This window comes from Nelumbo lutea, chromosome 4 (genome assembly GCF_056320005.1).
Source record: "Nelumbo lutea isolate HS-2025 chromosome 4, American lotus-T2T, whole genome shotgun sequence".
NCBI lineage: Eukaryota > Viridiplantae > Streptophyta > Magnoliopsida > Proteales > Nelumbonaceae > Nelumbo > Nelumbo lutea.
In genome coordinates, this window is record NC_142687.1 from 75805056 (window position 1) to 75821987 (window position 16932).

A 16932-nucleotide genomic window follows, 5' to 3' on the forward strand; every position below is an offset into this window, starting at 1 on the left:
GTGATCAAAAGACACCATTCAAATATTAACAATCAATTGTTAACTAACTATGAATAGTCATAGAGTTTGAATTTGTGACTGTACAAAAGCCTCTTCAAATGAACACACCCCATGTAGCAAAAATAAAAAAAATGGACAAGCCCCTTCTTCACGATGACTCTAAAATTTATAAAAGGGTATAAATCAAGCTCAAATTTGCTGCATAAATACTCATATCTATCTAATTTATTGTTGTCATTGCAATCTCTCACCCAAAATTCTATTGTATCCTGAGAATGAATTTACTAACAACTCATCAATAAACTTAGTGAAAATAAATAACATTCTAAAGACAATATCTTTAAATACACCTCAAAGCTTCTCTTCCCTTTCTATAACTATTACCAACAAAATCAATAAACATCATAAAAGTAGTAAATCAAGTGAGTTTTCATCAAATTTCAGGGGGAGGGGTTGTGATTAGTGAAAGCCTTTTTTGTGTCATGTCTTTCGGGCATCATAGATTTTCACATAAAAAAAATCCATGCCTTGTTTCGGCTACTACAAAGCAAATTTTAGTATATGGAAACCAGTTTAATAAAAGTTGCTTAGACCTAGGTTAGAAAGAGTACAAATACAAATTTGTAGAGTGCAAAACCTTATATTTTGCATTATTTTGTATGTATTTGTACTGTACATATTTGTATTACTCTTTCCAAACTGAGCCTTAATTTCTTTAAAATATAGTTGAACTCCTCATTATTGTCCTACAAAAAAAATATTTTCCGCATCTTTTAAATTAACAACATAGAATGTTAATTAAGAGTGCTACATCAAACTCATATGATATACTTCTTATTTCTCCGTTGATGTATGAATGTTAATTAGGCCCCATTCGCTTTTTCGTAAGTTATTTACCTAGGTAAGTTTTTCTTGGAAAACACTTACCCAAGTAAGTTCATTTACCTATGTTCTTTTATTTACCCATGTAAATAAGACAATGACCATTTCAACCATAAAATTCCATTATTAAAAAGGACAGTTTTGTCTCATTCAAGTGTTGGCAACTTTCCCAAATTTACCCACTTAGGAGATGGGTATCACTTATCCAGCTGGTCCCCACATAAATTTGAAAAAAGAACATGGGATTCTTGGTCAATAAGAACCAAAATCCCATTGACCAACTTTCTCCCCTCTCAAAATCCTAAAAAAGAACACCCCCTTAAGTGTACTACTTCAAGCCCTACCATAATCTATACAGGATCAATAATTAGAGGCACAGCTTTCTTATCCATGTCCAGCCCTCTTCTTTTTCATCTTCTTCTTCTTTTTCATCCTCTTTTTTCCTGGAATTTATAAGATATGTTTCACCCAGCTCCTTGATTATGGTTTTTGCACCTTCGACATATCTCTTAACGACTTCACCTGCAGGAATTATATCATTCACCAGTCCAACTCCTTGTCCAGCTAACATGACCATGTTCTCAAGCTCACCACATGTCGTCCGGTTCGCAACTTGTCCGGCAAATCGGCGTAAAACAACCTCCTGATTATCAACATTGAAGATAAATAAATAAGCTCAAACTTGTCTACTAATTAATGCACAGTTCTCCTTCAAATTCTTGGTCCTGATTGATAAACCAGCCCACGATGAACAGACAACATTATGTTCTGTCTAAACTCATCTGCAGAAAGAAAATAACCTTTGAATATATGATGGAGTATCCGATGATGGGTTGATTCTCGTCATTCCGGACGTCATCTGGCGCGTTCCTCCATTGCTGATGGAAGGGTGTGTTGAGGCAACGGACGTTAGCCCTCCATGTAAGCCGTCCGTATAAATCTGTAAGATCAGTTTCTTGTTCTGTGTATTGGAGGAGCTGCTGCTTGTAGTACTTGTTTGCATAGGCTTCCTTTGTAGCTATGAACCTGCAGATCGATCGGTTCATTTTCAGTTTAAGATAGAAGACTATATGGTATCCCCGTGTATTGTATTGTAGCCTTGTAGGAGAAATGCAGCATTTTGCCTCAATTACAAATTTTTGGTCCACCAGAGTCCAGGCCCACTATACCCATCTGACGATTCTCCTCCAACTCCAACATATTTGCATGGTGGTATTTGCACGGAAACGTTTCACAGGTGTTGTTTGACAAGTGGGCCTCCATTTGCAAGTGTTTCATTTCATTTGTTTTATAAAAAACACAAAAAAAAAAAAAAACCGGTGGGCATTTAATATTATGATATATTTATAATGATAATTATGTAGCATCTTAAAAAAGTTAGCTGTTTCAAATTTCAATGTCCCATGTCATCAAGGTGATTGAGGATCACGAGTTCGGCTTCAGTTACGGAAAATCCGGTTCGAGCACCCTTTATTGTCTTGCATTGAGAATATCTCCATACTTGTATGCTTTATTTTATGAGGAGATATTCCCAATGCAAGGGTGGAAATGGCTGTTAGAACGGTATGGGCACAGCTTTGCCCTGATAGAAGCCGATCTTTAATCCAATGGCTTAAAATACTGTGAGCTAATTAATAAGCCATTTTTCATGTCTCAGTAAGTCATTTACCTGGATAAATACACTTATTCCGGCAAGTGTTGCATAATGTTTAGCTTGAAAGTAGTACAAATACAATATGTAGAGTGCAAAACTTTACATTTTATATTATTTTATATGTATTTATAATGTACGTATTTGCATTCGTACTCTTTTCAAACTGAGTATAAGAAACATTTATCCGGATAATATGTAATGTAATGTACATTTACCCATTACCCATTATGTAATAGCAATTTTTTGTGTGATACCCCAGAAAAAATATTATTTATCCAAATAAATAAGTCGCTTGGAAATTGCTTTTTTTTTTCTTAGGATCCACTAATACTAGAATATGAATGCGGATTTATTTATTTTCCGTAAAACCTATCAACCCCTACTTTCCGAAAAACAAATAAAGCCTAAATAATATATATGGATGATCATGGACTGGGCTGGGCTGAATTTTCAGAGATATAAGAGAATTTTGATCTTCTCGGGTCCAGGCCCATCAGACTCAGGCTAGGAGTCTAGGACTTGAAGATGGAAGTATCCCGAGTCTGGGCTGCGCTGCCCTCGTAAGTCCATGAGCTAACTGTTGGACTACTCGTAAATCGTAACACCTTACCAAGGCAAAAAGCCCGAGGAATTTATGCTATAATGAAAAAGGATACCTTGTCCCAACACAGATGCCCTTGGCACCTAAAGCAAGGGCAGCAACATAACTACGAGCGTCACTGATGGATCCGGCTGCAACTACTGGAATACCTCGATCTCCAACAACATCCACAATCCTGGGTAGTAATGCCATCAAAGCAACCTGTACAGAAACATAGATAGTTTCAACTTGTTTGTTTGTGACTTTGTGGGAAACTTATCCTGACCGGTTTTTAGTCTGGTCCAGGTATGAGCTGGTCCTAGTCAAGGTACATTAACGTCTCATTCGCTTTTTGATAAGTTATTTATTTGGGTAAATGTTTTTAGGGGTTTTTATTGGGGGGAGAGTGGGCTACTAATAGATTAAGAGTAGGCTGTAATTTGGATTTTTGAGAGGGATTGTAGTCCAAAAATCCCATGCTTTTATTTGGATAAGGATATTTATTCATGTTCTTATTTTTCAGATAAATAAAATAATGACTATTTTAGCCATAAAAATTTAACGATCAAAAGGGGCATTTTTATCTCATCTAAGTATTGATAACTTTCCAAAAATAAAAAAATTAATTTACCTAATGGATAAGTGATACCCAAGAAAATAAACTTTCCCTGGTCCCATATAAATTAGAAAAAAGAATATGAATTTCTTAATCAATAGAATTCACATTGACCAACTTTCTCCCCACTCGAAATCCCAAAAATGAGCGCCCCAAAAATAATATTCTAAGGGTATTTAGGTTTTATTGTGATGTAGAAAAATCGTACATTCACAAAGTCCAGATTAATTGCACTGGATGGTCATGTTAGCACTTAGGACAATGAGAAATGCCCCATGTCAACCATCAAGTGCATATGCCCCACATCACTCCAATTTCTCACTTTGCGTTTATGACTGATGTATGGCATTATTATTGGCTGAACGACCTTTAAATTGGGAAAGATGTTCCCAATGTGCCGTTGGGACCTTTCGTGAGATTGGTGTGAGGGGCAGCCTATGAGGAACAGATCTAGACTCCCTTAACACATCAAAGTACAGTTAATCTAGTTTCAAATCTATCCACCAAACACCTCCAACCAACACCAACACCATCTTTATAATTAACTGAACGAAGGCCAACTTGTGGTGGCCCCGATCTCCCCCAAGAAAATACTCTACATGCACAGCAGTTACATGTATGCTAAATTCATAAAGAAATGTTCCCAATATGCAGTTGGATGGCCATTCAGGAGTCTGAATTTGTTCCTCACAGAACACCATTCTTCACACCAATTCTCCTTTCAGAGTGTGTACAAAGCTTGATTAGTGTTTATTGGCAAGGTCGCAAGTTAGTGACTTTCAGCTAAAGTTATTGTCTCACCCTCTTTAGATTATCCTGTTCAGCTAAGAAAACCCGGACCCAAAATGGGTGGTTTCTTGCCACCCACCTATTTTGAAGGGGAAGGCTCTATGTGGTATGACTGGTGGGTCTGATGTGCACTCTTCTGTGTCACGGGTTCATTCTTGCGGGTTCGGATGAGTTGAAGACAACATTTTACAATACGGGCCGGTAACTGGCATCCACCCATTTAGTGTTGACAATCCGGTTTGTCAACACTAAACTCATTTTTTGGTCACAAATCTTTTTGAAGCGATCTGAAAAACGAAGAGTTGATGCCGGCATCGGCAGCCAATGATTGATTTCCACAAACCGACGACCAACATCTGACATTCAATATCAAACAAAAAGCAACACAGACGTCTAAATCCAACTCGAGTTGCCAAATCTAACTGTTGTTTTAGAGAACAAAATGTGATTCAGCGAGCAAGCCATTATAGAGAACTAAAAATGAAAAATGATTGGAGAATAAAATGGGCAAGTCATTACAGAGAGACCTAAAAATTTAGGTCACCGGCACCAGCTTCAATTCTTCATTTATTAGTGATGAGGGCGAATTTGGCCCACCAATGATATTGTGATAGCAGGTACATCCTGCCAAATAAATGCAGTTTCTTGACAGCTAGACATCACAAACTCGATTCAGGCAGTTCGCCACTAGGTAGATTGCCATCAGGCATCTCGACATAGGCAGTTCACCACAAGCAGCTCACCATAGGCAGCTCGCCACGGATAGCTCACCACAGGCAACTCGCCACGGGCAGCTCACCCTCTTATAGCCTGGCAACTTAGATAACTCGACACTTCACAAGTAGCTCACCACTAGGCATCTCACCATCATGCAGCACTCCACAGGCAACTCGCCATCATGCAACCCTCACAGGCAGCTCACCACTAGGCAGCTCGCCATCTTGTAGCCTAGCACATCAACACAACTAGGTGACACCTGGGACCACTTTGGCAACAACTTGCCTTTGCTAAGTTGGTGCCCCACAGACGCGTCCGGGTGGCTTGGCCCTGGCGCGACCTAGAGGCTAGATCCAGGCACCGACCTGGCGGCCTGACACAGGCGCCAACCTGACAACCTCGAGGAACACACCTCTGTACCCCACACTTTACGGGACTGTGACTTGTAACAACTATATTAGCTCACCCACTCCCCAGTTCTGACGAGAAGGTACAGTTTTACCGTTTGATGGAATTTCATCCACCTAACACACAAGCCAGTCCCATTACAACTGGGATCCATGAACAGATCCACCTAACCCACGAGGACTCCAGTATATAAAGACCTCACCCCCCAGGGGCAAAGGTATGAAAGAAAAGAGGCGAAAAAAGGGATGGTAACCCTAGCTCTCTAGCTCTCTCATTCTCTAAATATCATTCTCATCTCTCTACTATGTGCTAACTTAGCCATCGGAGTGACCTCACAGGGTAAACACCCCCGGGTTCTCTGACTCAACTCCCGCAGGCCCCTCAGCTCCCGCTGCTTACAAAGACAAGCAGATCATCACTAGCCGGGAGTAGTCAGTTCAGTTCCCGTCATTGCTGGTAGCCTGATCATCTCCTGCAGAGAGCGGCTGGGTTGCACTATGCCAGGGAGCTCCACTTTAGCCCGTGAGTCACCGACCACATGGGAGCAGACGAGATGATGAGGTACTTAGCCAAAAAATGATACATTACCGGAATCCGTCACATCATTTGGCACCGTTTGTGGAAACACACTACAAAAAGCTAAGTTCCCATCCTACAAAAAGCTAAGTTATTATCTCACAAAAAGCTAAGTCCGCACCTTTTTACAAACTAAAGCTCCCGCTTTATAGTTTCCTTTTTTTTATGAACTCAAAGACTGTGTAGGGAGCTAACAGACTAAGTAGCTCTAAGGCGCCCCCCTGGTGGCCTAATGCGGCTTGGCGCGGCTTGGCGGCTCGGCGTGGCCTGCACGTGACCTGTGCGCAGCCTGGCACATGCGTCGACCTGGCGCGACTTGGCACGGGTGCCGACATGGCGGCCTGGCCCAGACGCGAACTCGCGAACTGAAAAGGCACCAGCCTCAGAAACAAGTAAGAAAGCTCTAGCTTTCAGATTGTGATTTCTAGCTCGTAGTCTACTATAAGAGTACTAACTTAGCCATCAGAGTGACCACACCGGGTTAGCCACCCCAAGTCCTCAGACATTTGGTTCCTTGTAGGTCTCTAAGGAACAACAAAGTTCAAGAACGGACTACGGGTCCCCCCCAAAGCCTAAGGGCCACAATAAGACCCAATTGTCACTTCGGTGTGGGCGAACTTCAGGAGCGGACTATGGGTCCCTCCCAAAGCCTAAGGGCCAATACTGTTGAAAGACCCAGTTGCCACTTCGGTGTGGACGAACTTGAGGAGCGGACTACGGGTCCCTCCCAAAGCCTAAGGGCCAATATTGCTGAAATACCCAATTGGCACTTCGGCGTGGATGAAGGAGTGGACTACGAGTCCCTCCCAAAGCCTAAGGGCAACACTACTGCTGAAAGACCCAATCCCTCTACAACATGGGCAACACTACTGCTGAAAGACCCAGTCGCCTCTACGGTATGGGCAACACTACTACTGAAAGACCCAGTCACCTCTACGGCATGATCAACACTACTGCTGAAAGACCCAGTCGCATCTACGACATGGGCAACACTATTGCTAAAAGACCCAGTCGCCTACAAAAATGGGCAACACTACCGTTGAAAGACCCAGTCGCTTCTTTGGCATGGACAAAAGTTCAAGAGTGGACTACAAGTCACTTCCAAAGCCTAAAAGCCACAATGCTACACAAGACCCAGCCGCCTCGTCGGCATGGGAAAAGTCAATGAGAGTGGACTACAAGTCGCTCCTAGAATCTAAGGGCTAAAGTACCGAACTGGCAGAAACCTCGGCGCCTCACGGGCAGCTCACTTCCAAGCAGCTGCCAAAGCCTAAGAAACTGAATCAGCACCTACGAGCTCGTCGAATTACGGGCCAAAAGGAGAAATCTACTCCCTTCACCGAGTTACTTTCAGCTCGAAAGTGGGGGTCAAATAATGAGGGCGGATTTGGCCCTCCAATGACATTGTGAGACCTGGAACATCGTGCCAACTAAGTGTAGCCTCTTGACAGCTAGACAACTAGAGCTTGCCTTAGGCAGTTTGCCACTAGGCAGCTCGCCATCAGGCAGTTCGAGACAGACAGCTCGCCACAGGTAGCTCGCCACAAGCAGCTCGCCACAGGCAGCTCGCCACAAGCAGCTCGCCACAGGCAGCTCACCCTTTCATAGCCTCACAACTTAGACAACTCGGCACTTCACAGGCAGCTCGCCATCATGCAGCACTCCACAAGCAGCTCGCCACTAGGCAGCTCGCCATCATGCTGCCCTCACAAGCAGCTCGACACCATGCAACACGGGCAGCTCGCCACTAGGCAACTCGCCATCTTGTAGCCTGGCACCTCAGAACAACTACGTGACACCCATGACCACTTTGGCAACAACTTGCTTTTGCTAATGTGGTGTCCCACAGGCGCGCCTTGGCATAGGCGCGACCTGGTGGCCTGCCCTAGGCGCGACCTGGCCCTGGCACAAGCTGGCAGCTTACCCCATGAGCGGCCTAGCGGCCTGATCCAGGCACCAACCTAGCGGCCTGACACAAGCGCCAACCTAACAACCTCGAGGAACACACCTCCGTACCCCGCATTATATGGGACTTTGACTTGTAACGGTTATATTAGCTCACCCACTCCCCGGTTCTGATGAGAAGGTACAGTTTTACTGTTTCATGGCATTTCATCCACCTAACACACAAGCCAGTCCCATCACAACTGGGATCCAGGAACTGCTCCACCTAACCCACGTGGACTCCAGTATATAAAGACCTCACCCCCCAGCGGCAAAGGTATGAAAGAAAAGAGGCGAAAAAGGGATGGTAACCCCAGCTCTCTATCTCTCTCATTCTCTAAATATCATTCTCAGCTCTCTACTATGTGCTAACTTAGCCATCGGGATGACCTTGCTGGGTAAACACCCCCGGGTTCTCTGACTCAGCTCTCGCAGGTCCCTCATCTCCCGCTGCCTACAAAGACGAGCAGATCATCACCAGCCGGGAGTAGCCAGTTCAGTTCCTGTCGTTGCTGGTAGTCAGATCATCACTAGTCGGGAATAGCCAGTTCAGTTCCCGTCGTTGCTGGTAGTCAGATCATCTCATGCAGGGAGCGGCTGGGTTGCGCTACGCCAGGGAGCTCCACTTTAGCCCCTGAGTCACCGACCACATGGGAGTAGACGAGATGACGAGGTACTTAGCCAACAAATGATACGTGACCGGAATCCGTCACATCTTTTGGCACCGTCTGTGGGAACACACTACAAAAGCTAAGTTCTCATCCTACAAAAAGCTAAGTTCTTATCTTACAAAAAGCTAAGTCCTCACCTTTTTAGAAACTAAAACTCCCGGTTTATAGTTTCCTTTTTTTTATGAACTCAAAGACTATGCAGGGAGCTAATAGACTAAGTAGCTCTAAGCCCCCCCGGCGGCTTGCTGCGGCCAGACACATGCGCCGACCTGGCATGACCTGGCACGGGCGCCGACATAGCGGCTTGGCCCAGATGCGAACTTATGAACTGAAAAGGCACCAGCCTCAGAAACAAGTAAGAAAGCTCTAGCTCTCAGATTGTGATTTCTAGCTTGCAGTCTACTATGAGAGTATAACTTAGCCATCGGAGTGACCTCACCGGGTTAGCCACCCCGGGTCCTCTGACATTTAGTTCCTTGTAGGTCTCTAAGGAACAACGAAGTTCAAGAGCAGACTATGGGTCCCTCCCAAAGCCTAAGGCCCACAAGAAGACCTAGTTGCCACTTCGGCGTGGGCGAACTTCAGGAGTGGACTACGAGTCCCTCCCAAAGCTTAAGGGCCAATACTGTTGAAAGACCCAGTTGCCACTTCGGCGTGGGCGAACTTTAGAATCGGACTACGGGTCCCTCCCAAAGCCTAAGGGTCAATACTGCTGAAAGACCCAGTTGCCACTTCGGTGTGGGCGAACTTCAGGAACGGACTACGGGTCCCTCCCAAAGCCTAAGGGCAACACTACTATAGAAAGACCCAATCGCCTCTACGGCATGGGCAACACTACTGCTAAAAGACCCAGTTGCCTCTATGGCATGGGCAACACTACTACTGAAAGACCCAGTCGCCTCTACGACATGGGCAACACTACTACTGAAAGACCCAGTCGCCTCTACGGCATGAGCAACACTACTACTGAAAGACCCAGTCACCTCTATGGCATGAGCAACACTACTGTTGAAAGACCCAGTCGCATCTATGGCATGGGCAACACTACTGCTGAAAGACCCATTCGCCTCTATGGCATGGGCAACACTACTGCTGAAAGACCCAGTCGCCTCTTCGGCATGCGCAAAAGTTCAGGAGTGGATTACAAGTCGCTCCCAAAGCCTAAAGGCCACAATACTACTCAAGACCCATCCGCCTCGTCGACATAGGCAAAGTCAAAGAGAGTGGACTACAAGTCGCTCCTAGAATCTAAGGGCTAAAGTACCGAACTCGCAGAAACCTCGATGCCTCACGGGCAGCTCGCTTCCAAGCAGCTTCAGAGCCTAAGAAACTGAATCAGTGCCTACGAGCTCATCGAATTTCAGGCCAAAAGGAGAAATCTTCTCCCTTCACCGTGTTACTTTCAGCTCGGGAGTGGGGCAAAGGTATGAATGAAAAGAGGCGAAAAAAGGTACGGTAACCCCAACTCTCTAGCTCTCTCATTCTCTAAATATCATTCTCAGCTCTCTACTGTGTGCTAACTTAGCCATCGGAGTGACCCCGTCGGGTAAACACCCTCGGGTTCCCTGACTCAGCTCTTGCAGGTCCCTCAGCTCCCGCTGCCTACAAAGACGAGCAAATCATCACCACTCTCGTTGCTGGTAGTCAGATCATCTTCTGCAGGGAGCAATTGGGTTGTGCCACGCCAGGGAGCTCCACTTTAGCCCCTAAGTCACCGACCACATTGGAGCAGACGAGATGACGAGGTACTTAGCCAAAAAATGATATGTGACCGGAATCGGTCACATCATTTGGTGCCGTCTATGTGAATACGCTATAAAAAGCTAAGTTCTCATCCTAGAAAAAGTTAAGTTCTTATCTTACAAAAAGCTAAGTCCTCACCTTTTTAGAAACTTAAGCTCTCGCTTTATAGTTTTCTTTTTTTATGAACTGAAAGACTGTGTAGGGAGCTAACATACTAAGTAGCTCTAAAGCACCCCCCCCCACCCCAGCGGCTTGGTGCAGCCTGGCGTGGCCTGCGCACGACCTGCGCGCAGCCTAGCACATGCACCAACCTGGCATGACCTGACACGGGCACCGACATGGTGGCCTGGCCCAGACGCGAACTTATGAACTAAAAAGGTACTAGCCTTGGAAACAAGTAAGAAAGCTCTAGCTCTCAGATTGTGATTTCTAGCTCACAGTCTACTATGAGAGTACTAACTTAGCCATCAGAGTGACCTCACCGGATTAGCCACCCCAGGTCCTTTGACATTTGGTTCTTTGCAGGTCTCTATGGAACAACGAAGTTCAAGAGCGGACTACGGGTCCCTCCCAAAGCCTAAGGGCCACAAGAAGACCCAGTTGTCACTTCGGTGTGAGCGAACTTCAGGAGCGGACTACGGGTCCCTCCCAAAGCCTAAGGGTCAATACTGTTGAAAGACCCAGTTGACACTTTGGCGTGGGCGAACTTCAGGAGCGGACTACGAGCCCCTCCCAAAGCCTAAGGGCCAATACTGCTGAAAGACCCAGTTGGAACTTCGGCGTGGACGAACTTCAGGAGCGGGCTACGAGTCCCTCCCAAAGCCTAAGGGCAACACTACTGCTGAAAGACCCAATCTCTCTATGACATGGGCAACACTACTGTTGAAAGACCTAGTTGCCTCTATGGCATGGGCAACACTACTGTTGAAAGACCCAATTGCCTCTACGGCATGGGCAACACTACTGCTAAAAGACCCAGTCGCCTCTTTGGCATTGGCAAAAGTTCAGGAGTGGACTACAAGTCGCTCCCAAAGCCTAAAGGCCACAATACTACACAAGACCCCGCTACCTCATTGGCATGGCCAAAGTCAAGGATAGTGGACTACAAGTCACTCCCAGAATCTAAGGGCTAAAGTACCAAACTGGCAGAAACCTTGGCGCTTCATAGAAAGCTCGCTTACAAGCAGCTCCCAGAGCCAAAGAAACTGAATCAGCGCCTACAATCTCATCGAATTACGGGCCAAAAGGAGAAATCTACTCCCTTCACCGAGTTACTTTCGGCTTGGGAGTGGGGGGCAAATGATGAGGGCGGATTTGGCCCCCCAATGACATTGTGATACCTGGCACATCTTGCCAACTAAGTGCAGCCTCTTGATAGCTAGACAGCTCGAGCTCGCCTGAAGATGTTCACCACTAGGCAGCACGCCATCAGGCAGTTCGCCACAGACAGCTCGCCACAGGCAGCTCGCCACAAGTAGCTCGCCACAGGCAGCTCACCCTTTTATAGCCTGGCAACTTAGACAACTCGGCACTTCACAGGCAGCTCGCCATCTTGGTGCCTGGCACCTCAGAACAACTAGGTGACACCTGAGACCACTTTGGCAACAACTTGCCTTTGCTAAGTTGGTGTCCCACAGGTGCGCCCTGGCACAGGCGCGACCTGGTGGCCTGTCCCTGGTGCGACCTAGCGGCCTGTCCCTGGTGCGACCTAGCCTTGGCTCGAGCTGGCAACCTGGGACTGGCACGAGCTGGCAGCTTGGCCCAGGCGCGACCTGGGGGCCTGATCCAAGCACTGACCTGGTGGCCTGACATAGGCGCCAACCTGACAACCTCGAGGAGCACACCTCCGTACACCGCATTTTACGGGACTGTGACTTGTAACGGATATATTAGCTCACCCACTCCCCGGTTCTGATGAGAAGGGACAGTTTTACCGTTTGATGGCATTTCATCCACCTAACACACAAGCCAGTCCCATCACAGCTGCGATCCAGGAACTGCTCCACCTAACCCACGAGGACTCCAGTATATAAAAACCTCACCCCCAGGGGCAAAGGTATGAAAAAAAAAGAGGCAAAAAAAGGGATGGTAACCCCAGCTCTCTACCTCTCTCATTCTCTAAATATCATGTTCAGCTCTCTACTGTGTGCTAACTTAGCCATCGGAGTGTCCTCGCCGGGTAAACACCCCCGGGTTCTCTGACTCAGCTCTCGTAGGTCCCTCAACTCCCACTGCCTACAAAGACGAGCAGATCCTCACTACTAGCCAGGAGTAGCCAGTTCAGTTTCCGTCATTGCTGGTAGTCAAATCATCTTCTGCAGGGAGCAGCTGGGTTGCACTACACTAGGGAACTCCACTTCAGCCCTTGAGTCACCAACCACATGGGAGGAAATGAGATGATGAAGTACTTAGCGAAAAAATTATACGTGATCGGAACTCGTCACATCAATTACATTTGGCTTCGTCAGTTGTTGGAAATCGATTATCGGTCACCGGCACCAATTTCAACTCTTCATTTTTCAAACATTAGCTGGATGCATACATGTTACACCTTACAACGCAATTGGGTGACCAGCGTGGTAAAATGTTGTCTTCAGCTCATCGGGACCCATTTTTGCTAGCATTGATCACAACCATTTGACTATATTGCATTTCGGCTCTTCAAGGGTTAAATACTTAAAAATATACTCATTGGCATGGATTCATAGATATGAGGATAAAAAATGTTGGATTTTAATCTCATTAGAGATTAAATTTAATGGGTTTGATTGATCAATTACATGAGAAATTTTATCTGCACATTTATTTTAGGAAACAAATTTTCTCTTACTAAAACCAGTTTTGAACTTGTCCCTATTGGATATTTACAAATTTTGTTTTGGGTTTTTTAATAGGTGCTGATTTATATTCCTTAGAAATAGAAGATGAGAGTATGGAGACTTGATACCACACAACATGTGCGCACGCGTGCACACATGTGCGGCGCAATGAAGCGCACTTTGTTTGCACTCGCGTGGCTCGCAAAGGGCGGCTTTGGTTTTGATGCGATGCTGACCGTTGATGTGATCAACGATCACAATTCGATCAGGTGTGATCAATAGACACAATTCATAGTTAATTGTTAGCTACCTTTTAAACAGTCACAATGTTTGAAATTGTGGCTGTTCAAGGTGCCTTCTCTGAACCAACACCTACCTTTTCTTCATAACTCTTTAGAAACTATTTAAGGGGCAAGAATCAGACATCTCACACACAACATTTTCGAAAATCATATTCTCTCTCTCCCTCTCAATCCGGCCTCCTACAATCTCACGGAAGGTTTATTTAGAGACTCTTCAACTTTAGTGGTTACAGATTCTCGCCCAATGCTCTGTTGTATCATGGGAACGGGTTTACTTGTAATCCAACAGCAAAATCAGTGAAAATGCAAATAACGTTCTAAAGGTAGTATCTTCAGACGCATTTCAAAGCTTCTCTTCCAAAATTTCAGTGACCCCATTTCACATTAGGGGCTAAAGTGAAGGAATGAAGAGATGGAGCAAAAATTTGAAGGCAGAAAGATGACTTACCGATCCAACGACGTGGCCTCCCGCCTCTACCCCTTGGGCAACGATGCAGTCCACCCCTGCTGCAATCGCCCTCTCTGCTGCTTTCACCGATCCAACCTGACAGGTAATTAGCCACACCCAGCACCCAAAACATTAAATTATATTAATATTTCAAAACTCTCCTTCTCATTCTCCTACATTTAATTAATTAAAACCAATATCACCTTAAAATTAAGAAATTGGGAAAGAAATCTAAAGAAACACTTGCCTGGTGTATGACCTTGATACCGTGTTTATGAGATTCATCAACCATCTCCTTGGGGAAGTCGCCCCAGTAAACTTCCAAACACGCCAACTTCTCATCGATAATTGCTCTGATGCTCTTGGCGTTATCGAATTCCAACAGCACTCCCGCTCCGAAGGGCTTATCGGTAAGCTTCTTCGTTTCTTGAATTGCTTTTACCGTCATCTCGTAATCGTTCTGTTTCAACAAACCCACAACAATTAGACACGTTCAGTACATTTTTTATGGGAGATTCGGATCCAAACACACTTACAGCAGAAGGAAAGCCAGAGAGAGAGATACATACAACAGGGCTGGCAAGAAGTCCGATGCCACCGGCATTGGCAACAGCAGCGACGAGCTCTGGCCCGGAGATGTCAGCGCCCATGGGTGCCAACATGACGCCATTGTCGAATCCAAGGATCCCTCCAAATTTCATCTTCTTTTCAAGCATTCACCGCTGGTGACCAGCTAGCACACCCAAATTCCCTAACCAACCTTCTTGTTTCTTTAATTTCTTCTTGGTATTATGCATAAATAAATCACCATTACCCGTGTTGACTTAACCTGCAAATTTTGTGAGCGAGTGGCGATGCAATTGGCTCGGCCTCTTTGTCTATTTCAGCATTGGTTGGTGAGAATAGTAACCACAAAAAAAGCTGATAACAAGTCCAGGCAGTGAGGGTCCACTCACTGAGTAGTGAGTACATACGCGGGACGTGGTCGTTTGCAAGAATTTCGTTGTCCAAAAGAATCAAGAGCAGCACTACTCTCTGGTCTTCAGTCTTCACTTCATCTGGGTCTGGGTGGTGGGAGTGGTACTATCATATCATATGGTCATGGTCTATTGTCTAACTTGTAGGAGTGGAGCTCCAGCCTCCAGAGACCAGAGTTGGCCATTCACGTCACGTGGGACGCAGAGAGATAGACCACGTGAGAATGGTTGCGCTTTTGTGGCTTTGCCCACACGAATTTCGCCTTCTGAAATCATCCTAACAAAATTCCACTCTCCGATGATGACCAACGACGCACGCAATGCCTACCTCAACGAAATGGATAACATGAAATCAAAACCTCCACGTACATTAGATTTCTCCACCTCGTACAAGAGGGTAATATATTATTCATAGAAAAGCAATAAAAATTTATGAGAGGTCAAATCATAAATTTATCTTTAACCAGGAAGGATATTCTTAACGTGCGACTAGATGCCATGTGAGTAAGGTTTTTGATTTAAGAAAATTCAGGTTAAATGGTACATCAGGTTGACCCTATCGGGGTTAGGGTCAATATATTTGATTTTAGGGTTAGGTTAGAGTTTTGATTTTTTAATCTAAATCGGTTTGTTTGGGTTTGGATTTTGGCTGACCCGCCCCACAAGGTTGTTAGACAGTTTTGTATGCCCTTAACTTCAATCAAAATTGATGTACTTTATGAGTTTATTGTAAATGAATAAAAGTACATATTTGATTCATGTTCCCTTGGTATGTTTCTGTGTATTACCCTTAAACTTGACACTTATTGAGACTCGTGTTAGTTTTGAATGTTCACAGCCAGTGGGTCGGTCTGGGGAGACCTATCCTGACAAGGCTGACACTGTGGTGCCACCAAGTCGGTTGGGGTGGCTTGTCTCAGCTATCGGGGTGAAACCCTAGGCACATACAGTGTGGGATTAATTGAATCTTTGAACTGGACCAAATTTCCAGTATTGCCCTGGACCTTGGAGATTGATGGGCAAAACTGGAAAGTTACACCCGACCCCGGATCGGGCTGTCTTTGATGTACCAATCAGTGAGATCCTTAGCGGGGGTCAAAACCTGGGTATGTTGGGACAATCCGAGAATTCATCTGAGTGGGTGATCATAGTGACAGGATCAGCCCCTTTGTCGGACAAAGGTAATGATCGGGGATGCACTCTCACTGTTGGAAACCAAGACTGCCGGCAGCCGATTTTAACCGTTGAAATTTGTTTTGCAAAATATATTTTATATGAGATATAAAAGTATATATATTATGGTTTCTAAAATGTTTGCAAATGGTTTTAATTCCCGGGATCCATATAAGTGGAGAGTGCAACACTGTTCCTTGCAGCCGAGGGAGAGGTCCTCTCTTGTCGGGCAGTGTATGATCATTAAGGGCTGAGAGGTTAAGTGTAAGACCATTGAGGATAATACCTGATGGGCTAATCTTGCATCTGCCCACAGACCCTGGGTGTTACAAGGTGGTTTGGCCCAGGGACCACTTAGGGTAAGTGTTGGGCCCATAGAGCCCATTCGATGGGTTTCAGGGGGTGCACTGTCTTTAACAGTGTATTTGACCAGGCCTTGTAACAAAGGCTGGGCCGAACCCATGTGGCTGATGTGTAGATCAATGCTAGGGTCTCACGCCATACAAGGAAGCCCAACTGGGCAGCAGTTAGGAAGGTTAAGTGAGCACATAAGCTTAATGGGCCTAAAGCCCATTTCGAACTGGGCTATTAATTTAGTTAATTAAAGGGGCGAATTCTGAGATGGATTAGCAG

General features: G+C 45.3%; 1 protein-coding gene across 1 annotated transcript; it reads right to left on the bottom strand.

Annotated features, from left to right (window-relative positions):
• Positions 1-986: 986 nt before the first annotated feature.
• Positions 987-15471, bottom strand: LOC148861140 (uncharacterized). The gene is made up of 6 exons (XM_088986135.1): positions 14719-15471; positions 14397-14609; positions 14150-14245; positions 3193-3338; positions 1683-1908; positions 987-1525 (listed from the first exon to the last, which is right to left on the bottom strand). The coding sequence occupies exons 1-6, from the start codon at positions 14863-14865 to the stop codon at positions 1250-1252; spliced, it is 1104 nt and encodes a 367-aa protein (XP_088842261.1). The 5' UTR covers positions 14866-15471; the 3' UTR covers positions 987-1249.
• Positions 15472-16932: the final 1461 nt, after the last annotated feature.